Source organism: Apis laboriosa, unplaced genomic scaffold, assembly GCF_014066325.1.
Source record: "Apis laboriosa isolate Shangri-la unplaced genomic scaffold, ASM1406632v1 scaffold33_cov142, whole genome shotgun sequence".
NCBI lineage: Eukaryota > Metazoa > Arthropoda > Insecta > Hymenoptera > Apidae > Apis > Apis laboriosa.
The window spans coordinates 339,516-366,974 of NW_025222887.1; the positions used below are offsets into that span (position 1 = coordinate 339,516).

The 27,459-nt window shown below is 36.8% G+C and overlaps 5 protein-coding genes across 8 annotated transcripts in view; 3 read left to right on the forward strand and 2 right to left on the reverse strand.

The window, feature by feature from the left end:
* Positions 1-4,482, reverse strand: part of LOC122714582 (acid sphingomyelinase-like phosphodiesterase 3a) — a 140,280-nt gene extending 135,798 nt beyond the window's left edge. For 2 of the 4 annotated variants that reach the window (XM_043936051.1, XM_043936052.1), the window contains exon 1: positions 3,858-4,481. The gene's annotated coding sequence lies outside the window, so the exon portion shown is untranslated. Of the gene's footprint in view, positions 1-3,857 lie in introns of all 4 variants that reach the window. The other 2 variants (XM_043936048.1, XM_043936050.1) reach the window with 2 other exon arrangements.
* Positions 4,483-13,571: 9,089 nt separating this feature from the next.
* On the forward strand, positions 13,572-19,344 carry LOC122714598. The gene is made up of 11 exons (XM_043936074.1): positions 13,572-13,727; positions 13,827-13,885; positions 13,956-14,097; positions 14,187-14,354; positions 14,526-14,679; positions 16,859-17,002; positions 17,607-17,755; positions 17,842-17,900; positions 18,021-18,162; positions 18,326-18,490; positions 19,064-19,344. Exons 1-11 carry the CDS (start codon positions 13,587-13,589, stop codon positions 19,208-19,210), a joined length of 1,470 nt encoding a protein of 489 aa, XP_043792009.1. The 5' UTR covers positions 13,572-13,586; the 3' UTR covers positions 19,211-19,344.
* Positions 19,345-19,954: 610 nt separating this feature from the next.
* LOC122714585 (glutathione S-transferase 1-1-like) lies at positions 19,955-22,137 on the forward strand. The gene is made up of 5 exons (XM_043936055.1): positions 19,955-21,137; positions 21,265-21,323; positions 21,414-21,555; positions 21,695-21,862; positions 21,930-22,137. Exons 1-5 carry the CDS (start codon positions 20,997-20,999, stop codon positions 22,071-22,073), a joined length of 654 nt encoding a protein of 217 aa, XP_043791990.1. The 5' UTR covers positions 19,955-20,996; the 3' UTR covers positions 22,074-22,137.
* Positions 22,138-23,135: 998 nt separating this feature from the next.
* On the reverse strand, positions 23,136-25,295 carry LOC122714584 (pyridoxal phosphate homeostasis protein). Its single transcript, XM_043936054.1, has 4 exons — positions 24,883-25,295; positions 24,431-24,791; positions 23,895-24,136; positions 23,136-23,812 (listed from the first exon to the last, which is right to left on the reverse strand). Exons 1-4 carry the CDS (start codon positions 24,952-24,954, stop codon positions 23,741-23,743), a joined length of 747 nt encoding a protein of 248 aa, XP_043791989.1. The 5' UTR covers positions 24,955-25,295; the 3' UTR covers positions 23,136-23,740.
* A 124-nt stretch (positions 25,296-25,419) lies between these two features.
* Positions 25,420-27,152, forward strand: LOC122714586 (NADH-ubiquinone oxidoreductase subunit 8). The gene is made up of 4 exons (XM_043936057.1): positions 25,420-25,580; positions 25,744-25,996; positions 26,383-26,575; positions 26,902-27,152. Exons 1-4 carry the CDS (start codon positions 25,553-25,555, stop codon positions 27,031-27,033), a joined length of 606 nt encoding a protein of 201 aa, XP_043791992.1. The 5' UTR covers positions 25,420-25,552; the 3' UTR covers positions 27,034-27,152.
* Positions 27,153-27,459: the final 307 nt, after the last annotated feature.

A 27,459-nucleotide genomic window follows, 5' to 3' on the forward strand; every position in this document is an offset into this window, starting at 1 on the left:
TCTCTCTCTCTCTCTCTCTCTCTCTCTCTCTCTCTCTCTCTCTCTCTCTCTCCCCTCTCTCCCTCTCCCTCTCTCTCTTCACTCGCTCGGCCCCTTTTCCGAAAACAATTGCTTTTCCATTCATCCATCCATGAATTAAGAAATACGTTTCGTCGCTTCATCTTTTCCACTTTCCAATGATTTTTCTCTGCAAAGTTCTTCCGCCTCCTCGAAACTTTGAAATTACAATCGACACATATAAATAAATCTCTCCGAGCGAGGAAAGTAAGTCTCTTAACGGAATGACGCCCCCCTCCTCTATTGAAATTTATCGCGCACGCTGCGAGAATTTCATCAAATACCTTTTTAACAGGAAATAATCCACCCCTCCACATTTGTTGCTTCGAGCATTACGATCCCCTTTTTCTAAAATATACACCGTTCGATATTAAACATCCATTTATAAATAATAATTGTCTCGATTTACAGAATCACGTCAGTCGTGTTTCTTATTCATTCTCTTATTTCTCTTATTTCTCCAATTTTCAAACTACTACTCCAAACTCCTTCAAACGAGTTGCGCGTTTTCTCGAAACGAAATTTCCCCGATTTTTCCTGCTTCGTTCTCGGATTCACGTGTGTATACGTGTGAATATATATGTATACAGGGATAAGGATGGAAAAATCGAATGACAAATTGGTCCGCAAACGAGATCCTGCGTTGGAAAGGGCGTAACGGGTAAACGGTGACGATCGTCGCGATGCGGAGCGAGCGTATAAACGGTTTAATTATCTCGCTGTCTTACGATTTAACAGGATAAAATTATACATATATATATATATATATATATATATATATATATATATATCAGTAAAGGGAATTTAAGCGAACGTAATTCGCCGACGAGGACGAGAATTGTACGCGACGCGCACACCCGTGTAACCACAATTGTGCCGGAAATCTGTGCAAAACCGAGTCGTTATCGATTCACCTGATCAAAATTTCCCAACGAGCGGCCCTCGTAAATATTTACGATCGCTTTCTCTCGGTAAACAAGAGACGTATTCACAGAAGGGAGGACGATTCAAATCTCGCACACGCACGCTTTTTCAACACTGAGAACGGTTCGTCCATGTTTCCTTTTTTCCTTTTCGCTTTCTCGAAAGAAGCGTTTATTTTTTGGCGTAGGTGCCAAATTTTTATTTCATCCGTGAAATGAAGAGAAGTTAGAAGGTGCAGGTGCGGGTAAGGTACGGGTAATTCGAACGTGTCAACGGGGAGGGCGAAGGAAGGGCCGTCCGTCACGAACGAAGAGAGCATCGAGGATGGAAAATTCGAGGGTGAATCACTTTCGCTCGTGTTACGCGCAAATTAAACCTTGGGGTAGGCCGTGGTTTCGAGATAAGGCCGGGTGGCAAAGTAATCACGAAAATAGGTGCCGCCGACTTGCCCTCCCTCCCTTCCCCTCGAGTTATCGCGCATATTATATGGATTTTTTTTTTTTAAGCGCTCGTGTCGCGATTATTATGGGGTCGTTACGACCCATCGTCTGTTTCTTTTCTTTTTTCTTTGAAACAAGTGGAAACAAGGAAGGAATGATCGAAAGAGAAGATAGCGCTCGAGACAGAGGTGTTCGACGATTCTCGAAGCGAATTGAATCGTCGACGAGTTGTCGAGCGATTGATCGGAAAAAAAAAAAAAAGAAAAAGAAAAAAGAAGAACAGTTGGAAAATCCAGAGCGAGCGATAAAATATTCATCGGGGTGAAAGTGACGAGCAGGGAAACTGGTCGTAGAAAACTCAATATTTCAGAGGTGATTAAACTCTCATTCGGAACGGGAAAATTTTACGCGCGGAAAAAGCGCGTAAAAACTCACTGACCGTTTTATCAAGACGCGCGCGATTAATATATGCCGTGAGAGATCGTTTTGTCCCGGCCATTTTCAATATCCAATCCGCGCCGCCCGGTTGATGATGGCTCGCGCACCGGTGCGCACGACGCTCGAGTCGTATATATACAGTTTTATTTCGCACGGAACTGACATATTTTTTTTCTCTTTTCCTTCTTTTTTTTTTTTTTTTTTCCCCTCTCTATTAAAAGTTTTATACAGAAGCGAATAGTTCGTGGCGAGGCACGAACGAACGGACAGAATCGAAATCGGGCGTTACGAGCCCACGCGCGAACGTCCAAAATCCGAACGCGTACCGTACGCAGCGATGTATCTGCACGCCGTACATTTGAACAGAGTTTTTTCGCGGAACTCTGTCTCTCCCCCTTCCTCCGTCGATTCGGCCGATGAACGTTCGCGGTGAAAACTCGAGTTTCGTTCTTTCGATCGGTCGAGAAGAAACGAGAACGCAAGAGAAGGAAGAGGTGGAAATATCGGGAGAGCAAATGTCGACGAGTAGTAGAATATCGGGCGAAAAATTTGTTTCCATCGCGGTAATAATAATCACTGGAGAATTAAATTCATGCCGCGCAATGTCGTTACGGAAAATTGCGGAATTTCGTTTCGGCGACGTTCGCCGACTGGAACTATTCTGGAGTGTTCGTTTCCTCCCTTTTTTTCCCCCTTTTTTTTTTTTTTTCCTCCCACCTCCGTTTCCGCGCGGACGACAGAAGGAGAGGAGGAGGAAGAGGAGGAGGAAGAAAAAGAAGCGGAAAAAAAAAGGGAGGAGAAAGGTGAGGCGAGCGAAAGCGTAATATCCGAAGGAAAATTTGTTCGACGAAATGAAATTATCGAACGACGACGATCTCGCATTATACTCGCGGGCGTACGTGCTCGGCATCGCTCGTCCCTCGGTTGCCACGTCCCTTTAATACGTGGAATACGTATCGAACAACTCGCATCGTAACGTTCGCTTCTCGAATCGGTGGAACGTCTTCTTCCCCGAATTGGCCGGGGTGTAGTCGATTTTATAATTCTTTCACAACGTAACAAATTGATTCGTGGCCCGCGACGCGACGTGCCGAGTTTCAATTTCTGTTACGCTCGTTCTTCGAAAAATGTTCGATCGAGGAGAAGATACGTTCAGGGGTAAGGAATGCCATTTTGGAAATTGCGTTTGCCTCGATCGAGATCGAGACGGCGAAAGAATAATTAAGGCGCATAATTAAATGACGGCTCGAAGGACGTGAGGTCAACGAGAGAAAATTGGACGATACTTTTAATTAACACGATGATGTAAACGTTATCCACGAAGATCTATATCGGTTCGAAATATTTTCCTTCTTTTTTCCTTCCTATCTCTTTCCTTTCTTCGAACGACGCTTGCATTCTCTCCCTCGTTTAAATGGTGAAGACGGATGTGTTCTTTCTACGCGCGATACAAGAATTTTATTCCACAAGATCGATTATCGCGTAAAAATTATCGAGTATTATTCACGTATTCCTTGATATTCCGTGCAGCCAGAGTTATATATCCTCGATCGTTCATCGAAATCCCCAAAGTTCGCGGTTATCAATCTCGTTATCTCTATGAATCGAAAAATTCTCGTCAAGCAATCCCGATCCACATCATACGTAACCTTCTTCTCGTCGATTGTTTCTCTCTTTCCATTTCGTTCTTTCTCTCTTTTCTTTAAATGCGAGATATGTAGTAAGTAAAACGTAGTATAACAAAAAAAAAATAGGGAAAGCGAAGCTCGTCAACAATATTATTTCTCTCCCGAGATGAAGTCTCGTTCCAAGGAGTAATTTTTACGATACGATAATCCCGCACCGTTGTCCACGCATACTTGTAATTTATTTCCGTGTAGATGATTACATACCACGGTATAATATAATTTCGAATCGAGACAGGTAAAGGAAAGGGAGCGACGGGAATGATTTTAGTGCGTAATAATCGGACATAGAAGAGATACAATCGGCACTTACGTGTTGGTCGTCGCCTGGTACGTAAGAGCGTGACACAAGAGAAAGTCAATCGTGATGGATCATAGCGGGACACACACACCCATACGCGCGAAACTTACGACCGCGTCGTACCACGTAGTTTCACGAAATCCTTCGGTCGCTCGCACTATTCGATCACGGCCACCTATCTATTATCCACCTTTCCTCGATCATTCTTTCAAAACGGAGCAGAGCGAAATTTTCCAAATTCCACCTTCCTTCCTTCCTTTCTTCCTTCCCTCCCTCCTTCCTTCCTTCCTTCCTCTCTTCCTTAACGGTCCGTTGAAAAAAAACGCGCCACCTCGAGGCGACAGCCGGTCGCTTCCTTGGCGCGTACGTGGGACGCGCGGTGCACTCGATCGTGGATACGATCGACGGGAAACGATCGAGGGGAATCGAGACGGATGAGGCGTGCGAACGGGGACGAGGAGAGACGCGGGAGAGCGCGCGTTTAACCGTGAGAGAGAAAAAAGGAGGAAATGGCGCGAGTACGAAGCGTGGCGGAACCGTGTGCGGTCCGCACCCTCGCACGAGACCTACTCCAACTTTCCTGCTGGAACCGGTAGGTAGGATGGCAAAAGCGACGCCGGCGCTGCCACCACTCGCTGCTACCACCACTGCCCGCCGGGAGTAGACGAGGATGGCTCCGCCAGCTTCGCGGCTGCGCCCTTTCGCCTCTCTCCAACCCATTATGCCTCTCTCGCCCGTTCGCGCGCACAGTCATAAACACACGTACACACGCCGAACGCCTTATCGTGCAGAGTGAGAGAGAGTGAGTGAGAGGGAGGGGGGGACCAACACGTTGCCACCAACGTGCTCTCCGCTAGTCGCCCTATAATAACGTTCTCGCTCCTTTGTGTAGGTAGCTCGCTTCTTCCTTCTCCCCGCGCTTCGTCTCCCCGTGGCATCGTCGCGCCACATCCTCCCTCCTCCCTCTCCCCTTTCGCCGCAACACGTAGCCCGAACCAGCTACTTGGCCTGCCCCCGTCTACACCCCGCGATACATCATCGTATCGCTTTATGTCTCGCCTAACGTTTTATTAACCGGAGGATCAAGCGCGCCAACCTTCTTTCCCGCGCACCTCTCCCCCCTCGAGGCCATCCTCGCCTCGTCGCGATCTTCGTCTGGATCGCGGATCGTCCGAGCGGCGCGGCGATACGATTCCCTTTTTTCTCTCTTTCTCTCTTTTCTCTCCTTTCCTTTTCTTCTCTTTTTTCGCGACGTTGCCGTTAATTCGCCGTGAAGAATCCCCTGGAGGAGAATACGAGGCGAGCATAAAGCGAATAAAGTGTAAACGAGAGATTGGACGCGATCGCGAAAGTGATATCGTACCAAACCAAGGGGAGAGCGAAGATTTCATTGAAGATCGCAACGAAGAAGCTTGAAGAGTTGTCGAAACGTTGAGATGAAATAATTAAGATTCCAATTTCGACGAACGATTTCTTCTCCCTTTCTTCATCGGTAGAGGGGAGCAATGCAAATCGGCAACCGCGTGGCAACAAATTAAGGAATGAAAATTCTTCCGATCTTGAAATGGCAGAATTTCAATTTTTCACTTTCGCGTTGCGAGGAGAATCCCGAGTTTAATACCGAGTAATGATAAAATTAGGTAAGCGTTTCGTTCGTTGTCTCGATAAACGAATTTCCCTCGGTGGAATTTTTCTCGATCACCGGCTCGTTACCCGATAACGCGTAAAAAATGAAAGGACAAGGCGCGCGCGTTGTATCGATGCATACGAGCAAAGAGACGTCGCGTCGGGTGAAAAATAAACGGCGGTGCGTTTCCGAAGACGCTTTCCCCGAGCGGCGGAACGAATCCCACCGGATAGTATTTACACGATCCTGTGGGGTGACGTCGAACGTCTCGTCGAACCGCGCTTTATCCTAAAATATGAAACGGAGCGTTGTTCGACTTGCGAGGAATTTGCTTCGAGCTCCTCGGGCGAAATTCGAATTGATCGGGCGGAGAGGCGAATCCTCCCTCCTCTCTCCCTTCCTCTCTCGAACACGCGCTCTTTCAAATTGTTTTCCAGCGCGAGAGAACCGGATCCGGATCCACGACACGCGACGGCGAATGTCGCGCGAATTCCTGCCAGAACTGCTGCGGCCAAGGCGAGCTGAATCGATCCCTTTGCCAGAGAGAGAGAGAGAGAGAGAGGGTGGTCCGGTTGTCCATGCAGAAATCAAAGTCACTTGACACGGTGGGTTCGCAGGAATTTCATTTACCAGATTCTAGGAGCGCGACCAACCCGACTAATTCGCGCCACGCTCTGGATAGAACTTTGTAACACGGGGGGAATCGCGTTTTACCTGCCTTATCGATCTCTCTCCGTAAACCTGTATCCAACCGGTGTATCCAACCGAATACGACACGAGAACGTGTATCATTCCCTTCGATCCCTTCTCTCCTTCGAGGATTCGATCGCCTTTGCTCGATCGGAATGGAACTGGATTGCGAAGGAATTTTCGTCGAGGAACAATAACTTCGCGCATCTTTCTTCCATGTGTATTTTGCGCAAGATTTCTAATTGCTAGGAATCTAAATTGCTTACGATTCCTTTCGAAAACGGATCCGATTCAACGTATCGACTTTCATAGACTTTTAGAGAATTTTAGAAGAAATTTTACGAGTTAACGAGAGGGGAAGGTGAATGAATTTTAACGTGGCGGTGGTTCCTCGCACGGTTTCAACGGCGACACAGGAGGAGGAGGAGGAGGAGGAGAAGGATGTCGCTCCCTTTCTCTCCGGAGGAAATTGGCCATCTCCCTTCCAGGACTTGGCACACAGCTCACGTATAATCTTTCCAGGTTGGCCGATTTCTCATCGGCGTGAATTGCCGGTACACGCAGAAAACGCGCGAGCAAATCCTCCAGATCCAGAGGGGGTGAACCAGGCACGTATTTGCTGCGCGTTTTGCACCACGTTCCTTCACGCTGCGCCCCGACATAATTCCCACCGTGGTGGCGTCGCATCGTCGACTGGCGAGCGAGCGAGCGAGCGAGCGAGAGCGAACGAGCGAGAGAGAGGGGGGGGGGCGGGGAGGGAGAGAGAGAGTAAACCGTTGGCCGGAATTAATGCCGATTCACGGCAGCGCGAACGAACCGGATGCAGCGACACCGATCGCCTCCTCCTGATATTTAAGACCGCGTTACACCGTGTTGATTTAGCATTAGGACCATCCATTAATAATCCTGTTATCGCGTCATAGCTTATCTTCCGTTTGAAGAAAATCTGTATGCTTTTCTCTTCTTTTTCTTTTCGATTCTTAACGAAATGGCGCCATTTTTAAAACTGTCGTTGTGATGATACAGGGTATTATTATATTACCCTGCTTTCCTCTCGTATATTAAGCGCTATTAATAATTATGAGTGGCGAACTAAAAAAAGATACGTTTTAAAATTTTCGTCGATTCCGATTTGAAACCTTGCTTTGATTTGATTTGCAATCATTACATAATTTCCATTAATTTATATCGAAATTATCGAACGATGAATAAATCCATTGGCTTCCATTCGGAGAATTAGATGGACGAAAAGATAAAAATCTATTAATAATCGTAAATCGACGTTTCATCGAGCTCGTTTCTTCGCAGGTACGAAGATTTATACGAATGTCCAGAATAGAAGCTTGAATCTGCAAGAATTTGAATAGATCTCTTTCAACATAAGGCGTATCATATTATCTACATGATTTTCTTTCTAAAAAGTTGTAATTTAAGTGTATACACGTTCTTTAGATGTTTTTCTTTTTCCTCGTTTCTATCGTTTACTATTACCGTATTTTGTACGTTGCTTTAATAAAATCTAATAAAAAAATATCTTTCCAACGTCTCGAAAGAAACTAAACGTTCGTTGAAGTAAAAAATATATGGCGTATATTAACATATTAAAAATTCGTGTGTAAATAAAATCGCGTGTATAATTTCCATCAAAGATGATTAATTAATCTTCTTCGCCTTTTTCTCTCTCTCTCTCTCTCTCTCTCTCTCTCTTCCCTATTAATCGGTCGACTCGCATGGAAAGTCGTTGGTAATCGGGCAAGTTGGAAACTCGCGTCGGCAATACTCTTGCATGACATAGCCGGCTCAAAGACTTTTCGGGCCGCGGTCGAGGATCAAAGTAGCGCGGCGCGGCTGAACTTTCAAAGGCTTATGAAATTCCAGTAGTGGCTTTTGTGCGCGAATCGTTGCGCGAATCGTTGCGCGGCCGCGGACGGTAACGAGCGAATCCCCAAGTTTTTTCTTTCTTTTTCTCTCTTTTTTTTTTTTTTCTTTTCTTTCCAATTAACGGGACGGAAAAAAACCGTGGACGCACGCTCTTTTCAGTCCCGGGCCTTTTTTCCCCCCCCCGGCTTAAGTCACGCGTAACGCACGTGCGCGCGACCGACGCGTCTCTCGTGGCCTCTTTACGAAACGAAACAAAAGAAAAGGAAAAAGAAGGAAAGGAAAGGAAAGGAAAGAAAGAAAGAAAGAAAGAAAGGGACAAAGTCGAAACTTTAATTTCGTATTAAAAAAGAAAAAAAAAATCGCGATTGCGACCGTGCAAATTCGACGATTACGTTTTCTTTCGATCATCTCTCCGGTTTACGTACGGTGTCGCGCGATGTTTTGATGGAACGACGGTTTAAAATTCGAGCAGGCCCGTCATGCAGGATACGGAATAACAAGCGTATCTCGTAACAGCCAATTCCCTTGACAGCGTGGCTCGTGAAGGCGGGCGGGAGGGGGGAGGTAACGCGTTACCCCGCAAGACAGCTCGTGCAACTCCGTGGAACTCGTTGAAACTCGTAATATCTTTCCTACTTCCTCCCCTCTCCTCCCCTCCCCTCCCCTCTCCCATTGAAAAGGAGGAAGAGGAGGAAGAGAAGAGAACGGATTGCGGGGATGTATGGAAAAAGAAGGTAGGAGGTATCGTTCCATCTCGTGGCAACCGTACTACGCTTTCACGGTTGATGTCGTCGTCGACGTCCTGGACTCGACGTATCCCTCCTCCCGAGGATGGCCGCCGTTAGTCAAGGAAATCCTTTGATCTTTTACCTCTGTCCTCCCCCTATCGGTCATCCTCCAGTTTCTCCTCTCCCGTCGAAAGAGTCGGGATATACCGACACGTATCCTCTCGCCACTTTTATCTTCCACTGTCATCTTCGATTTAATTAAACTCGAAAATCTTGCTCGTACGAGGAGGAGAGGGAATATCTGCTCTCTCTCTCTCTCTATATATATATATATATTATTTAAACCGAATATCGGGATCTCGGATAAATTTGGGGGAAATAGGGAGATAGGGAGAATATGTAGAAAAGAAGGAAGAATGGCGATTATGTAATGGAGCGTTCCGGTTGGTTGAAAATTTATCACTTTTGGCTAGAAACCTCGCTCGTAAAATACATCTGCTCTTAACGGGATATCGATGAAAGCGATCGGTGTGTGTTTTCGGAGAACGGCGGCCGACCACCTCGTATAAACTAGCCTCGTCCCCTCCCCTCTTCCCCCCTCCCGTTCCCCCCTCCCCAGGAATGTGTAATAAAGTGGATCAATTAAGGCGGGCAACGATGGAAATTTAGATGTTAATTAACCCACAGTCTGGAATATGGATGGTGTTTGGTGAATATAGCAATGGATTAATTTCGCCAAAACGTTTATCCCTCCTCCCCCCCCTCTCCTGTGTTCGAGCGAAAAAAGGAAGAGTCGTTGGTTCGAAGCTAATTAAATGAAAAAACTATTCCTCCTCGGCTCCCTTTCTTGCGAGGAAATTCGATGAAAACTCCTCTTTCCCTTAATTCTACCTAAGGATAGACGTAAAATCGAACGATTCTGTTCTACGTGCATATATATGTATGTATATATATATATATAAAATCTCTAGAAATTTTCGTAAATCGCATCGAAATCCGAACGAAATCCACTTCCTGGTAATTTCTTGGGAATCGTTATTCGCTCGCCTCGTGTTTCTCATGATTTTGCCCGGCAATACCCTGTAATGAATTAAACCGATCGCAAAGTTTGATCCGTCATTCACGGTCAACGAAACACGTGGGATTAACGAGCGTTTCTGGAACGCGTTGATGATTGCACGCAACTCCGATAGTCATAAAAATTAAAGACCAGACGTCCCATCGAGATCCTCGAATAATTCATAACCTATCGAACAAAGCTATTTCTACAAATGAAATATTCACGGAACCATCGTGCAGGATCCCGAACGAAATCCTACTACGAACGGTTACTCAACGTCCCTCCTCGACGTCACGAATCTACGGCGATATCGTAACACCGTATGCGAATCGTCGGTAAATTTGTAAATTCGATCGTTGTTTTCGTTCGTTTTCGCTCGGTTCCGATTCGCGTCCCAGAGACGGGAGACGAGACGTGAAAAGAAAAAAAAAAAAAAAAAAGCGGGATCATCATCACGACGATGACAACGACGACGACGACGCGATGATCGAGCATCGAAGCGAGAACGGGCGTTGAAACGAAAGAGCCTAGATGCTGTATTTCCATGATGCGGCGTCGATGAGCCGAGAACGATCGTGGCTATTCCATTTTCCATTCGAGTGGATCCGCACGCTTAATCGATAGTTACAGCGCAGACACGCCCGGCGCTAGCTCCGATAACTCGGTCACCACGAGCACGGAAACTTGGAAAGGTCAGCGAGCCAGATGCAAAATCATTTCGCGACGACGTTATCGACGGTCGGCCAAAGGCGATATCGATTCCGTTTCGTGCGATTTAACGGGACACGTGGAACCGAAGAGGCGATCGACCGTCCATCGAACGTCTCCTTCCTCTCCTTCGTTATCGCCCGAGTTTCGACTTCCATCCTCATCTTTTTCGCACGGTGGACGATTCGTCGAATTAACAATCGACTCGCTCGATAATTCTTAGAATTGGCAACGATCGAAAGATTGATCTCGATACCAACGGTAGGTACGACTAGTCGGTGGCGCACTCGTCGGTTTATCGTTCGTTCCGTCTCGTTACACTTTCGACGAATAGAGCAGCGTTCGTCACCTGTTCGAACAACAAAGCGCAAATAATTGATTCTCCAATTGAGATACATTATAGACGATGATTCATCGAATTTATTATTAGTCGTCCAAAGATAAAGGCTAAACGAGCGAGATACGAAGCTAAAGATGCGAGAAAAAAAGGAAAAAAACCAAACTAAGAGCGATAAATTTATCGAAGAGGTTTAAAAAGAAAAAAAAAAAAAAACGTTAAAACTTTCGTTCGTATAAATGCGCGATCGATAAAATAATTCGGATCTATCGAAAAGAAATGTAACGAAGGCACGAATCGACGAGTGTTTTCGTTAATAGAAAATATCGTGGGATCGATTAATGTAACTTTTATTTACGATCGGGCATCGGGTTGATAATCGTTTAAATGCCGATTAAACGAAAACTCGTCGCGGGAAATGGTAGGCGAATAAATTGAAGGTGGGCGCGGTCGCACGCAGACGCATTCATTCGCGGGCAAATTACACGCTCGTTCGTCGAATAATCGATGTTTCTAGTTGTCCGTGACATCGTTAAAACGACACGTTTTGCTGATGCTCCGACGGTGGAATAATTGGCGCGTGAGAACGGGCCAACGGACCCTCCTATGAATTTATGAACAACACCTATATATGCGATATGCGTTGCAATGGCGCGTGGTTATTCTTACGCGCAGACACGACGCGTTTTCACAGCCAATTAAAATTATATCGCGGTAACAAGTCACGTGTAATTGTCCGGTAAAATGAGATCGCGGTCCGGCCTCCCAGGTGACGATGGTAATGAAAGAAAATTTATTGAGATGAACGACCGCGCGAATTCATGACCGTACCGCGGCAATGTATCGCGTGCTGACCACCCACCTCCCGACCATTGTCCTTTTAATATTCACTTTCCTCTGATAAACCGCAATGATATCTATTACGACCAAATTGCATCTTAATTATTTTTCCTCTTCGTTCCTCTCTTTCTCTCTCTCTCTCTTTCTCCTCGATATCATCAATGGCGGTCGAGAATATAATTCACTCCTACTCTTTTTTTCTCGCTTAGAAATTGATGGGAATAAGGATAAAGAGGGAAGTAGCTCGTTCTCGAAATTGAAAAAACAAAGGCTAAAGAATCTTTTGAAATAGGATTTTTATAAATTCTAGATGGAAACGAATGAATCAATGCGAGAACGACTGTCGATTTATCGATTTATCCCCCGTAAAACGAGCATCGCCGCCACCGTAAATACATAATATCCAATTGGATTAAGCTCGATGCGTATAAAACTATGGAACAATTTACCGGGAACGATTCGGCTACGATTTGTTGTTACGGGACGGCTCGTTTGTTGTAAAACATCGTGGTTGTTTTCGGTTTCAATAGTAACCGGCCGCATCCAGGCGAAACGTTGTTCACGGATTAATACGATTTTCCCTGTCCCGGCCGTCAACGTTGGCCAACGATCCCGCTCCATCCCATTCCTCCACCCTCGGTATTCGATAACCCATCCGACGCGATTACTTTTCAGTTTCAATCGCGACCAAACCGACCGCCCGCCTTGTTTTCATATCGATCCTGCAGATGCGTTACAACCTTCGATCGCGTTCCACGATATCGTCGCTGTTACACTTTCACGCTTATGTTTGCCGTACGCTTTACGACATCGCTATGGCAACTCGATCTACCATTCGGCCACGTTATTTGCCTTCCCCTCCCTGCCCGTTCCGCGTATTACTCGCGAAACGAGCTTTAATCGACTCGGGCCGGTGCTTCGTTATCTTCGATGGCCGGCCAATCGGCTAATTAATTAGAGAATCGTTGACGCGTGAATTCGCGTGTGGAATTCGCGGTGATCTCGGATTAAATCAGCCGGCCGGGGTGAGCCGAATAATGCAAGTTTTCGTTTGGAAAAATCGTTGAAATCGAATGGAAGGAGAGAGAGAGAGAGAGAGAGAGGTGTGTCGTGTCGTCTTGCCACGATAATTAATTCCGTTTCATTAAGTTGGCGATACGTTTAATTATTCGGGGAACAGATTTGGAACAGGAATGTTGGAAACGGAAGTTGCGTTTAATAATTCCCCGCGGTATTCCATTTCACTGATTTTCTCCCCGCGTTTTCTTCCGTTTCGAAACGCTTCCCCGCATTTTGCGATGAATACCAACGATACGAAATTTACTAAGTTTTCCAATTCGAACAAGAATACGTGACTTCAACTTCGTTGCATTCCTCTGTCGAATGAAAATTGAATTAACGTAACGTCAACGTGCGTATATCGTGTACGTCAATATAATTGACAGAAAGAAAGGAAAAGTACGATCGATTTCGATAAGAAAACTTGGAAATGATATGTTCGATATATGTATATACGCGTATGTATCGTAAAATGGCATTTATTTGACTCGAAATCGCTCGTACTTTACACCGTAACTCTTTTCCTTTTTGGAAAGGATTTCCATAAAATTCCATATGCAATTTGGTTGATAATCCTTCTCATCCATAGAATTCGAAACACAAGAGAAGAGAGACGAGTAAATTTGTATGCGGGATACGCATGCAAATACGAAGCGTAGAAATTCGAGAAATTTCCTCTATTCTTGATCTACTGTATAAAAATCGTGCGCAGTGACGTTGATAAAGGATACGAAAAAAACAAAAAAAAAAGGGAAAAAAAATTCCAAAAAAAGAAATTCCAACAAAAAAAAAAAAGAAATAAAGAGAAAAGATGCCGATTGATTTTTATTACTTGGAGTACAGTCCACCGTGTCGGTCGGTTCTATTGCTGGCAAAAGCGATCGGCGTTCATTTGAACTTGAAAACGATCTCTCCTTTGAAAGGGGAACACATGAAATCCGAATTTGTGAAGGTAATTCGCTCGTTTTATTTGAAATATATATATATCCACGCTTATAGTAAAACGTATTTTTCTTTTTTAATTCATCGATAAAAACAATTTTGATCTCAGTTGAATCCGCAACACGTAATACCGACCATAGACGATAATGGCTTCGTCTTATGCGAAAGGTACGCGTTGATTATCCTTCGATTGCATCGAATTTTTCACTTCGATAATAACTCATTCGCGTGTTCGCAGCCGGCCAATCATGGGATACTTGGTGAGCAAATACGCCAAGAACGATTCTCTGTATCCGAAAGACCCAAAGAAGAGGGGTATGGTGGATCAAATGTTGTATTTTGATATCGGTACCCTCAACGAGAACGTGGTCAAATGTTACGTACGTATATCGTGAATCATTTCTCACTCTCTTATATTCGAGGGCTTATATTTTTTTTTTTTTTCTTAAAACGCCATGATTTTACACAGTACTCGGCAATATTTTTGGGGGCGCATTCCTTGAACGAGGAGAACGTACAAGCTGTGGAGAGATCGTGCCAGGTGTTGAACGCTTATCTCGACGATCGCGAGTACGTTGCCGGCGATACGCTCACCATTGCCGATTTTGCCATCCACACGACCATTTGCGTCCTGTTGGTAAGTATTTCCACGCGATATGTAATTATCTTATTTTATCCGCCTTGCACGTGTCTCGTTTTGTAATTATAATATAACGTTATCGATGTGTAATTATAAAAAAGAGAAGATGAGATAATTGGAAGAGTACGGTGTGTCTATTAAAGGCATCGAATATGTGTATTTTAACAGTGTTTTGACTTCGATATCGACCGATACGACAATCTGGCGACTTGGTACGATAGTTGTAAGAAAGTTTTGGATAAATTTGGTTTCGAGGCTGTGCACGCCCCCGGAACGAAATTGTTTGCCGACTTGTATCGGGCGAATTTACAAGGATCTACTTAAAAGGGTGTAGAGTGAAACGATGATCGAGATTAGGCATGGAACGTATTGCGAATTTGTTTAACGAGATGTTTAAGAAGAAAAATAAAATAGAAAATCGTTGCAACGGAAAAGATATCTTGATGTCTTATCCGGGGGGCGTAGATTTTATCTTCTATTTATATAGCGAATCATCGTGAAAAATAAAATTGGCGTGTTTTAATAATTATATGAAAAATTACCATGTTGATAAAATTTTAAGATGAATGTTACAAATTTACATGTTGATCGCTGTGAATCGTATCTTTTGCTTCGAGCAAAAGATCGTCTCGTTCGCGTGTTAAGTATGTATATGATGTATTGAAGAAATTAGCGAATAGAACAAAACAATTCTCAGAAAAATGATATCTCTGAGATAATAGTTATCGAATTCACTTATTTAACTTAAGCTAATATTATTATACGTATTATTTTAAAATAATGTTAATGCACGTTAATAAATAAATATTCGAGAAGTATTCGTCGAATTTTTAAATACCTCGAAAATTTTACGAAAATAATTATAAACGAAATTTCCCGATTCTTATTATTGAGATAATAATAGATAAATAGAACGGTACGACAATTTTCGTTGACGAGATCTTGAAGATTTCAATCAAGGTTGAACAAAAGATCGCAGCTTTCTCCTCGAGCTGCGACCTTCGCTCAGCGTCTCTGAAAAACGTGACCGTATTCGCCAATGGAATTCCAATATTTTTCGCGCTTAAAAATAAAAATAAACTTAACGCAATGAAGTTAAACGGAAATGGAAATAGAATTCGTTTAAAAAAAAAAAAAAAAAAAAAAAAAAAAAGTCAAATTATTTTTTTTTATTTTTTTACGAAACGCGAAATATCGAAATATCATTTTTTTGAAAAATCATTTATCCATAGTATGTATCTATTAATTATAAATTATGTATCTATTAATTGTTGCAAAAAATAATTCGATGCATGAGTAAGAAATATACAATAAAAATCATAATTATATATATAATATAATCATATCTTTATCTCGTACGAATACCATTATTTTTTTTCATATGAGAAAAAAAACATTATATAACTTTTCTATTTATATACATACATAAAAGTTGCGTATTATCATATAAATGATTTATCATTATGATAATTCTTCGCTCATCGGAAACATTTCGTGCGTGATACGTATTGATTTTTCTGATAATCAAAAATGTAATAAATACTGTTATTCGCGATAAATTATTTCAAACGAGACAAATCATCCGGAAAAGAAGAGAGATCTAATGCGTTACAGTGAGCATACATACATAAGAAAAAAATCTTCGAAATAGAAGAAATTTTTCGAGAGTTCACATTCTTGTCTATCCTTTCCTATCCTAAAAAAAATAAATTTTCTTATTCAACTCAACAACACTCTATCCACGAATTTTCATTTGGAACAAAAATCAAACCGAATCTCCTTACCGAAATAACGTACGAAGACATTTTTGTCACTGCCTGTACACCGTTGATACACCGTTGATAATATATTTACTGTATAAATATTTTTAAATTTCATTTACACATTTACATAACTTCACTTCGAATGATTATTCAAAATGTGTCGCGTTTATTTATGCAATATACCTAACAGATACAATACAATAAACGTTTAATTAGAAACGCAACAGTTTTGCTTCCAATGGAGAACCGAACGCAAACATCGATTCCATTAGAAACGCCGTTAGAAACAGGAGCCAATCAGAGGCGCATTCTTCTCAAGGGCAAATCGCTGAATCGGCCGCGATACGTTCTAACGAATTGGAAAGGGATGAAAAGAAAACAAAGAGAGTCGCGTCACATTCATTCGACAGTTAAAATCGGTCGAGCGTGCAACGTTGCTCGCGTTATTCGCCTATTCAAAAGGAGGACGTGTACGCCGGCACATTACAAAAAGATTGGAGGAGCTTACACCTTTAAATAGTTCGTTAATTATCTCGCGGGACAACAGAGCTCGTATTATAAATTTACTTTGCGCGCCTCTCTTCATTTATTCTCTCGGTCACAAATCATCCTTGTTTTCGTCGCCTCGAGCCTGGTACGCAATTTCAAATGTTTTCAACCATTGTGCCGTCGCGTTCAGTTTCTAATTTAATGTGTTAATCGCCATCTACGGTTCCGTCTACTATCGTTTCACTTGAATGTCCACGCCTACGAGCAAAATATATACAATTTGTTTTTTTTCTTTTTCTTTCGTTTTTTTTGTTTTAACAATCGATATAAGCATGTTGTTCTCGAACAAAGTTATCGAGTTGATGCATAGCGGCGACGGTGGATCAGGAGTTGGTAAAATTATTCTTTTCTCGAATAGAAAAGGCTGCAATATAATTTAGAAATTCTGTTGTGAAAAGTTTCGACATTGTACCGAGAGTTGAATTTTAAAGAAAAAAAAATCTTGGCACATCTTATAAAAAAATAACAATTAATAACAATATTAAAATTAAATAACATATAAATAATAACAATTTAAATAACAAATTAACAATCTTATAAAAAATTTATAACAATTTATCGAATAAAATAATGCGATATTAAGTTTTAAAAATATTAATCATTAAGGACAATGAATTAACCAATTGTACAAGGGAGTTACTTAATAATTGTGCTTACAAATTGTATTTACTTTAATCATTTTCTTTGCTTTATTTTGAAACATGGTTATATTATTGATTGATAATATTTGTACTTGCCTTATGTCTTGCAATTTTTGAATACAATAATTACATGATAATTACATTTAAAATGGATATATATATTTTTTCTTATTTTTTAAAAACAATTTAAGTAAATGAAAAAGTGTTAAAAAAAATGGAAAATTAATCAACGGTTAATGATATTTGCGTTAATAAGAAATCATTCGTATTATCGGATGTTACATCGCGTGTTGCAGAAATTAAAATGCCGATCGATTTTTATCAACTTCTCGGAAGCCCACCGTGCCGCGCAGTTGCATTGACGGCCGCTGCTCTTGATATCGAAATGAACTTCAAACAAGTTAATTTGATGAATGGGGAACACTTGAAGCCTGAATTTTTAAAGGTACGAAAAAATACGTATACCGGTTCGATTTGTTTGATTCGAGATATAAAGAGAAAAACGAGAAAATGAAATCAATTAAATCGTAGATAAACCCACAACACACGATACCTACAATTGATGACAATGGTTTCTATTTATGGGAAAGGTAATATATCCATCTTTATTTTTTTTTTTTCTTTTCTTCTCGAAAAAAATATGTTGCGATTAATAACACTTCGTAGTTGCAACACCGCCCTACTATACTTGAACCGCATTCTCCTTTCAGTCGAGCCATTATGATGTATTTGGCGGACCAATACGGCAAAAATGACTCTCTGTACCCGAAGGATCTGAAGAAACGGGCGATCGTTAATCAAAGATTGTACTTCGACATGTGCAATTTATATAAATCGTTCATGGATTATTACGTGAGTTATTGTACAAATTATTCGATTATATATTTAAAATTATTATTATTAGAAAATTGATAAAACGATTTTATGAAAGCAAACGATTTGATTATTCGTGAAATGAAATAGAATAATAATAATAATAATAATAATAATAATCGGAAATAATTTCATTCTTCAGTATCCTATCATTTTCATGAAAGCGGGTAAAGATCAAGCAAAATACGAGAGCATTGGCACGGCGCTTTCGTTTCTCGATAAATTCCTCGAAGGGGAAAGCTATGTGGCAGGAAAGAACATGACTCTTGCCGATTTAAGTATCGTAACCACCGTCTCGACGATAGAGGTAAATACTCTTGATAATGTTATCTTATCGAAATTTCCTTCATACGTATGATAAAACGTTTGAAAATCGTAAATCGAGTGTAATTTTTTCTAAGTGGATTGTTAAGTGTTTTTGCATGTAATATTTCATTTCAACGATTGTGTATTGCGAGTGCAGAGTTGAGAAAAAAGTAAAAGTTAAAAATCTCGAATAACGTTGCTTCGAGTAATTATTTGTCAAAACGCTCGAATAATCGTTCATCGTTCGTAACTGTTGTATCATTGTCGATCCGTAACTTCTCGTATAATCTCGCCCGTTTCCCATTACAATTATTTGCGATCATCGTTACGTTTCGAACGATAAAATTATCGAGGTGACTTTATTCGTAACTTCGACTATTAAATTTTCGTATACGTAATAATACATTACAGACGCGTCGTTACGTAGATCTTTCCAAGATTCGATCACGTTGGGAAATATCACATTTTTTTTTTCTTTTTTCCGATAAAAGAATCACTTTTATTTACTCGATCTATGAGATTATATTTCTTTTAAAAATTTTTAATAATAATCGTATTATCGTTGTCATAACAGGTCATGGACTACGATCTCGGCAAATATAAGAACGTTACGAGATGGTTCGCAAAGATAAAATCTGAGATACCGAAATACGAAGAGTACAACAACGGTGGATTAAAAATGTTCAAAGCCTTGGTGGAGGAAAAGTTGTCGAAAAAGTAAACCGAAGATGGGATGGGATAATTTATTGTGCGTTTATATTATAATTCCTTTCCGCTTTTTATTATTATATGAACAATGATTTTACACGAATAAAGTGTTGGTTCATCCTTTCGGGGATTGAATTTTAATTATAATTTTCCAATCGAATTTATTTCTCTTCTTATGTTTCCACATTGTAATTCTTGATAATTCTCGATCGAAAAAATATCGATATTGACTTCCGTCCATTCCGTTTCCCCGATAATTTCCCGAGTGCGAAAAATTTCACCACGATGGATCCAGTAATGGATAAAAATTTAGGAAAAATAAATCACACGTGTACATCGCGTATTTTTTTTTTTTTTGACAATTTTAAAAAAATTGTATTAAAATTCGAGAGAATATTACGAGTATTTTATAATTTCATTTGGAAGATTATCAACATTATCGCGTTTACCATACGGTAAATAGTGGAATCAGCATCGAACAGCAAATTAATGAACCTTGTAATTATAGAAGCCACTTGGTGTTCGCAATGCGGCCAATTTACTTCGGCAGTGGCCATCCTTTTGTTTCGATGTTCATTTGCTAATTACCCTCGATCTCGGTTTCAGCTACGTTTTAATTACAGTACAATGGTTGGTAAAACTCTTTAATCGATATTTCCTTCCTCTTTCTTCCCGTGATTAAAAATTCTTCCCCGACGAGGTTAAAAAAGAAAAAAGAAAAGACACTTTCCAATCTTATCACCTTGAAACAAAATATATAAATAATAAACATTTTACAATAAATTTCAGCATCGTTCGAAGCCTGTTTAAAATTACATATACACGCATATATATATATATATATATATATATATATATAGTACTGGAATATAGCTATAGATCGAGCGAGCGAGCTCACAAACTCTACACTCTCGATTCTCCAATAAAACAGTACATTTCCTTTCCTTCCTCATTCGTACGAAATTTTTCTTAAAAAAAACAAATAATAATCATTTGAGATCCGTTATAAACTTATTGTTGTTACAAAACAAATTGATAATCATCTCTTCGCATGTCGTTATATTAACAATAAGAGACAACAAGATAATTCGTAATACCGAATTTCCATCGAAGCAACAACGTCTGAATTAAAAAGATTTCAGGTAAGAAACAGTAGAAGATTGATTATAGTTGTCGTTTTTTAAAGAAGTTCAATTCGTGTAATTATTTTTTTTAAATTCGTCTCTCTTCTTTTCGTACGTATACTTGAACCATCTCGCTTGCACGTATCGATTATTCGTTAATGGCGAATACACATAGTCGTACAATACACTGGATTCAAGTACACGTAACACGGGCACGATTGAAAAATAATGCTTCGTCGATTATCGTTCGATTGAAAAAAAAAAAAAAAAAAAATTACGGATATACACGGAATTATATATAAATTCCGTAACGAGGGATAAAATTCACTCTTGCAGAGCAAAATTAGAACGAGGATTCTTGGCATTGTTTGAATAATGAACGAACGAACGAACGAACGAACGAACGAATGAAATTCAACGCGAATTACACGCGCAATTACACAGGAAATTATTTACACAAGATAATTCCATAACTTTGTGCGTGTATGGATATCGATTTTCTTGAGGTATTGAAAATCTTCTAGTTGAAAAACTAGTAGCTGGAAAAAAAGGAAATATAATTTTTGTATTATATAATATTTGTGTTGTATCATCCTTATATAATCCTTAAATATTATTTATTTAATACACGTATCGAAACGTAATATTTTTTTTTTTAGTTGGATAAGTGTGATCATGTCGTTGGATTTGTATTACATGCCCATAAGTTCACCTTGCAGGACAGTCCTCTTGGCTGCGGAAGCCATCGGTATCTCCTTAAATTTGAAGGAAATCGATATATTTGCAAATGAACATTTGAAACCGGAATATGAACAAGTCAGTACGATGAAAATATAAATATATATATATATTCGTTTTCTTTTTTTTTTATCCACGATGGATCTCAAATTTAAAGTAATATAATTATACTTTGCTATAGTCTGATTACTATATTCTGTTATAGTTAAATCCGCAGAAAACTATTCCATTTCTCGTAGACGGTGATTATAAACTGACGGAAAGGTTTGTATATTAATGAATCATACATCATGATAATTAATATTATCTAATTCTATTTCCATTTCTTATATCATCGTTTCGTTTCGCAATTAGTCGAGCTATTATGTCGTACTTAGCCGATCAATATGGTAAAAATGTTCGCCTGTATCCACAAACACCAGTTGGCCGAGCTTTAGTCAATCATAGATTACATTTTGATATCGGTACTCTGTACAGAGGCATGAAGGATTATTACGTAAGTATTCAAAAGAAATGTTTATATATATATTTATTATATTTAGAATATTTCTAGATGAAAAGATTCAACAAAGTTACTATCTAAAAAATTTGTTTTTTCGTTGTTTTCTGTTTGAAATGGAACAAATTTATTTCAGTATCCAGTCGCGTTTGGAAAGACAAAGGATTATAATCCTGAATGTTATAAAGTATTCGAAGGCGCGTTTGACGTTCTGAATAAATTTCTGGATGGACAAGATTATGCCGCTGGACGCAATTTAACTATCGCTGATCTCGCTTTAGCTGCCACTGTATCGACAGCAGAGGTATTAGAAAGCTATGTTTAAAAATTAAATATTATTTCAGAAATTAAATAATGACTATTGATCATAGGTTTTCGGTTTCGAAGTGGAGAGATATACTAATGTTGGTAAATGGATGAACAGGATAAAATCACTCGCACCAGGTTATCGTAAAGCTAATGGCGAAGGATTAGAAATATTAAAGAAATTAATTGAAGATTTTAAAAAGGACTAACGTATATAAATATTTATATATTAATTTGTATAGAATAAACTGAACTTAATGATTAAAATTCAATAATAAATTGTTTTTTTTTTTGGATCGTGCGTATGATCACATACCAAAAGCAAGCATAAAGAGAGCAAATGTGGGAGAAAAAAAATGGAAAAAGGATAGAAATAGAGTAAAAATTCGGAATCAACGCCATCTCTAGAATGCCGCAAATGAAACTCAATATCAAAGATAGAAAATAAGAAAAAAATAGATAGAGAGATAAGAATTGATCTTCAACGCCATCTCTTGATTTGTCCAATATTTCAAAGAATAAGGTAGAGAATTTAAAATCAGCGCCATCTTTTAAAATTTTTAGAAACATATTTTTTAAAAAGATATCGTTACATTCGAGACGTCAATGACGCTAATAGTCAATTCTTATCTCCGTTTTTTCTTATCCTCTTTTTTGTTCTTATATATATATTTGTTCTTATATATGAGTTTTATTTGCGGCAGAATGACTTTCAAAAGATGACTTAATTCCCAAATTTTTATTCTATTTCTATCTTTTTCTTATTTTATTTCCTTCGTCTATATCCGTTTTGTAAAACTTCCTCGCTTAAGAGATATCAACTTTGATATCCGATTAATTTTATTGTCATCTTTATCAATTATTGATTAAAAATTATAAGAAAATCTATTCAATCTAATTTTTATATATCTTATATATTTTATTTATATATATTTATATTATATACATATTTTATATATATATTATATTTATATATTTCCATTTTTATATATCGCAGATGTATAAACTTTAAAAATATCGCAATATATATTATATATATATTATATATATATATATTAGGCAAAATTCAATGCAATATCAAGTTTCTTGCAAATATCTAGAAAACTAAGACAAAGCGGCGTTAATATGTCTAAATAAAGAAAAAAGTTGTTCAAAATATTGATTTCTAACATGTCCAAATTATTTATAATGTATTAACAAAAATTAACAAAATAGATAAAGACTTTCCTATATCGAATAATTACTAAAAAAATTTATGAAAAAATGTATTAAAAAAATTATTTTTAAAATATTTTGAATTATTAATATTTTGAAATATAAATATTTTGAAATATTTTAAAATATTTATTTTATCAACTTTTATTGAATTGAATATAATTCTCATATTTATCACTTTAAATCGTAAAGATTATATCAAACATTCTGTTTTTTTTTGTGTAATCACTATTTCAAAATATGGGACACAAAATATTATTAAATGTTAGATCTATTCTCGTCTACGGATAATTCTTGAATAGTTTAGCACAGAGATATTATTGATTTGAATTTAGCGTCATCGAAAATATTAAGGTTTTCATGTAGAAAGTCATGATAATAAAATAACGACTATACTTCCACTGCAATCAAACGCAGTTTTTTTTTTTTTTTTGTCAATTTTGAAGTAAAAATTTCGATTTCTTGATAATTTTGAATAAATGCATATAATCGTATGAGCAGTCACATAGTCTCATGATTGGAAACAAAATGAATATAGAAATACATATTTGTCTTTCCTCATCCTCTATCACTATAGAAAGCTTTCTATTGATTTAAAACATATTTTATGTATATTTTTGTATTTCTATACGTCATAATATACAATGAAAATATAATTTCATTAAATATTCTTTTTTGGTCTTTCTCCAAATATGGCAGTACCAACTCTAACATTGGTACTTCCTAATTCCACCTATATAATATTAATTTCATTTATATTTTATTTATATTTTTAAAAATATATATATATATATATATATTCTAATTGAAATTACCGCATGTTCATAATCATTTGACATTCCCATTGATAATTCAATTTGTTTTAAATCAATATTTAATTCTTTTGAAACATTTTCTCTGCATTCTTTTAAACATAAAAAATCAGGATTTGGTTCTTTACTGCAATCATATCCAAACATACCTATTGTCATAAGACCTATAAATTCTAAATTTTTACAATTATCAATAATATGCTGAACAAGAGGACAAACATTTGTAATTTCACAACCATTCTTTTCTGAAAATATAAATATATAATTTTTATATATTTAATTTTATATAATTAATTATTCTATTAAAAATAATTATTTAAAATTATTTCATATTTAAAATTAGAATGATTCTGATAATTGTAACTTACTAATTTATTTACTTAAAAATGAAACAAAATTTATAACATAAACTTTTGATATAACTTTTCTTTTATAATACTTTTGACCATAATATTTGTGTAAATTTTTTGTTTTTGATATTTTTTATTCTCAGATAAAATATAATCTGAACAAATCATTAAAATCATAATATATATTACCTTGCTCTTTACTAGTATTAACTTGTACCATCACTTTTAATTTTAAATTTTCATCTTTCCTATAATTAATCCAAGAAGTATTTACTGCTGATGCAAGTTTTTCATTATCTATTGTTTCAATTATATATAAATTGGGAACACTCAATAACTTATTTACTTTATTACGTTGAAGATGGCCAATAAAATGCCAATGTATATTTGTACATGTTTCCAAAATAATTGGATCGTTTCCTTTTTCTAATAATTCATTAACATAATTTTCTCCAAAATGTCTTTGACCAGCTTTATAAGCATCAACAATTAATTCAACTGGTTTTAATTTACTTACAGCTACCAAACGTGGTTCAAAATATTTATACTCCTGTTAGTAAAATATTAAAAATTATTATTAATTTATATATTTTTAAATTAATTATAATATATAAATTTATAAAATATTTAATAATACATACTGGTAATCTTTTAGCAGAAGCAATAGTAATTTTATTTTTTACCACTTTTAAATTCGCTATTAATTCTGCCATTTTTATTATTTTTTAATTCTTTATCAACATTTTTATCACTATGGATTAATTGAAATGATTTATTGTATTATATATCACATAATTTGATTTGTTTATTTCCATTCACTTAATTTCGTAACGTAATATAGATGTCAATAATATACGAATAAAGTCCTTATATTGGGTTAATAAATATATGTGAAATAATTATTATAAATTGAATAATAAATTATAAATATGAAATAATTATCTGATTATAGTCAGATATCGGGACAAAATGATTGCCAATTGACATTTGATTGCCATTGATAATTGACAGAGAGAATAAAAGTAATGAACAATATCCCATTGGATGAAAGAATAAAAATAACAATACGATATTATTGGTTATTATCTCTGGACTAATGGTACTATGTGAAATGATGCATTCTGCGATTCTTCTGTTTCATTCTCTGTCATGTCATTGGCAGCCATTTTGTCCCAGAATCTAGTAATTCTGTTCTGGCAATTTTATTCTTGGCTTGATTTATTTTCAGTCTTAATTAATGAATGTGAAAATATAGGTACATTGTGAAAACTGATTGCACCAAATAAGATTATTTTTAAAATTTTTTAAAACATGACATTTTTAAAAAGTGTACAACCAGGTGAATCCAAAAAACTATTTTATTTTTTATTGCATATTAATTTTTTATATAAAATAATATATATGATATAATATACATAATATAACCTATAAAATATTTTATTTTACTATACATATATTACATATTTTACTATATACATAACTTTATTAAAATATTATTACAGGTTTAAAATTATTTCAAACATATCCAAAAATTTTAAATGTACCTTTACGTCGAACTAAATATGTTCCTGTTTACATAAAGGAAGAGAAAGAAAAATTTCTTGATGCTGCAGTAAATAAATCATTCTTGTTAGAAATCATACGAGGTTTAGGAATTACAATGTCACATTTCTTTACTGAACCTGCAACAATAAACTATCCTTTTGAAAAAGGCCCTTTGAGTCCAAGATTTAGAGGTGAACATGCATTAAGAAGGTATCGAAAGTTATGTAAATTATAATATTATATATAATATTATTAAATTACAAATAAGTACTAAATCTTTTTTGAAAAAATTAATGAATATTATTATTCTCTTTTAAAACTGAATGACTTATCAAAATGTTTATGGATTTGAATAAAATTTTTAAATGCTTAATATACTATAAATTATGATATTGGTTACGTATACAATGAAAAGAATAATTAAAAATTAATTAGTTAGTAAAAAGTTAGATTAAATTTTAATATATTAATATTATTTTATTTAGAATTATATTTATGTTTCATTCTGAAATTCTTGATGTTAAAATTATGATTTTCAAAGCAAAACATTTTATATGCAAAATAATATATAAAACATAATCAATTTATTTTGGTAGATATCCATCAGGAGAAGAAAGATGTATTGCATGTAAATTATGTGAAGCTATTTGTCCAGCACAAGCAATTACTATTGAAGCAGAGGAGAGAGCTGATGGATCTCGTCGTACAACAAGATATGACATAGACATGACAAAATGTATATATTGTGGATTTTGTCAAGAAGCTTGTCCAGTGGATGCAATCGTAGAGGTAATAACAAATATTGCACAATTATAGAATGATTTTTTTTAAACTTAAAAATAATATCATCTAAATATTTCTCTATCTAAATGATCTCATATTTGTATATGATCTGCTGTAATGTTTATAAAGATTACAATTATAAAACTATTTCTATAATAATTATTGTGATAAAATAATGGCATTAGCTCTTTATCGAGAATCATCATCTAGATCATTTATAGAAAAATAGTATTATTAAAATTAATATTATTACTATATTGTTTTTAACTTCATATTTAAATTTAAGGAAAATTTCGTATAATTTAAAATATTAATTTTATGAATTATTTTAGGGTCCCAACTTCGAATTTTCCACAGAGACACATGAGGAGTTATTATATAATAAAGAAAAACTATTAAATAATGGAGATAAATGGGAATCAGAAATTGCTAGCAATATTCATGCTGATTATCTCTATCGATAAATTTAATAAATTATATAATGTAGTCAAATATTACATATATTATTAGTAAAAAATATTTATTGTATAATATCTATCAGCAATAATTAGATTTCGAAATAGATTTCAAAATTGATCTATTATTCATTCATCTATTATTTTTGTAAAGAATCATTTAATACGAAATTAATTTTATTTTTAACCTCTTCGGTATAATCATCGATTTTAATCATTCATCGTCGAATAAATACAATGAAGGCAATCGTCTGTTTTAATTGATATTTGAATGAAAACAAATGATCTATCGTCGAGTTGAACATAGTATACGTGGCAGATGAATGCTATACGAAAGAAAAGGTTAAAAATGTTGTGATAGAAGTGAAAAATTTCTTTTATAATTATAAATAATTATTACATTTAATATTATATTTATTATAAAATGATCTTACC

Coding starts and splice junctions, on each gene's coding strand:
- LOC122714598 (XM_043936074.1), top strand. CDS start 13,587: ATGCCGATTGATTTTTATTACTTGGAGTACAGTCCACCGTGTCGGTCG. Junction 14,680..16,858: donor GAATTTACAAGGATCTACTT/AAAAGGGTGTAG, acceptor GTTTCACTTGAA/TGTCCACGCCTACGAGCAAA. Junction 18,163..18,325: donor AATCGTTCATGGATTATTAC/GTGAGTTATTGT, acceptor TTCATTCTTCAG/TATCCTATCATTTTCATGAA.
- LOC122714585 (XM_043936055.1), top strand. CDS start 20,997: ATGTCGTTGGATTTGTATTACATGCCCATAAGTTCACCTTGCAGGACA. Junction 21,138..21,264: donor TGAAACCGGAATATGAACAA/GTCAGTACGATG, acceptor ATTCTGTTATAG/TTAAATCCGCAGAAAACTAT. Junction 21,863..21,929: donor CCACTGTATCGACAGCAGAG/GTATTAGAAAGC, acceptor TATTGATCATAG/GTTTTCGGTTTCGAAGTGGA.
- LOC122714584 (XM_043936054.1), bottom strand. CDS start 24,954: ATGGCAGAATTAATAGCGAATTTAAAAGTGGTAAAAAATAAAATTACT. Junction 24,792..24,882: donor CTTCTGCTAAAAGATTACCA/GTATGTATTATT, acceptor TTTTACTAACAG/GAGTATAAATATTTTGAACC. Junction 23,813..23,894: donor CAAATGATTATGAACATGCG/GTAATTTCAATT, acceptor AATATTATATAG/GTGGAATTAGGAAGTACCAA.
- LOC122714586 (XM_043936057.1), top strand. CDS start 25,553: ATGACATTTTTAAAAAGTGTACAACCAG. Junction 25,997..26,382: donor GGTGAACATGCATTAAGAAG/GTATCGAAAGTT, acceptor TTATTTTGGTAG/ATATCCATCAGGAGAAGAAA. Junction 26,576..26,901: donor CAGTGGATGCAATCGTAGAG/GTAATAACAAAT, acceptor GAATTATTTTAG/GGTCCCAACTTCGAATTTTC.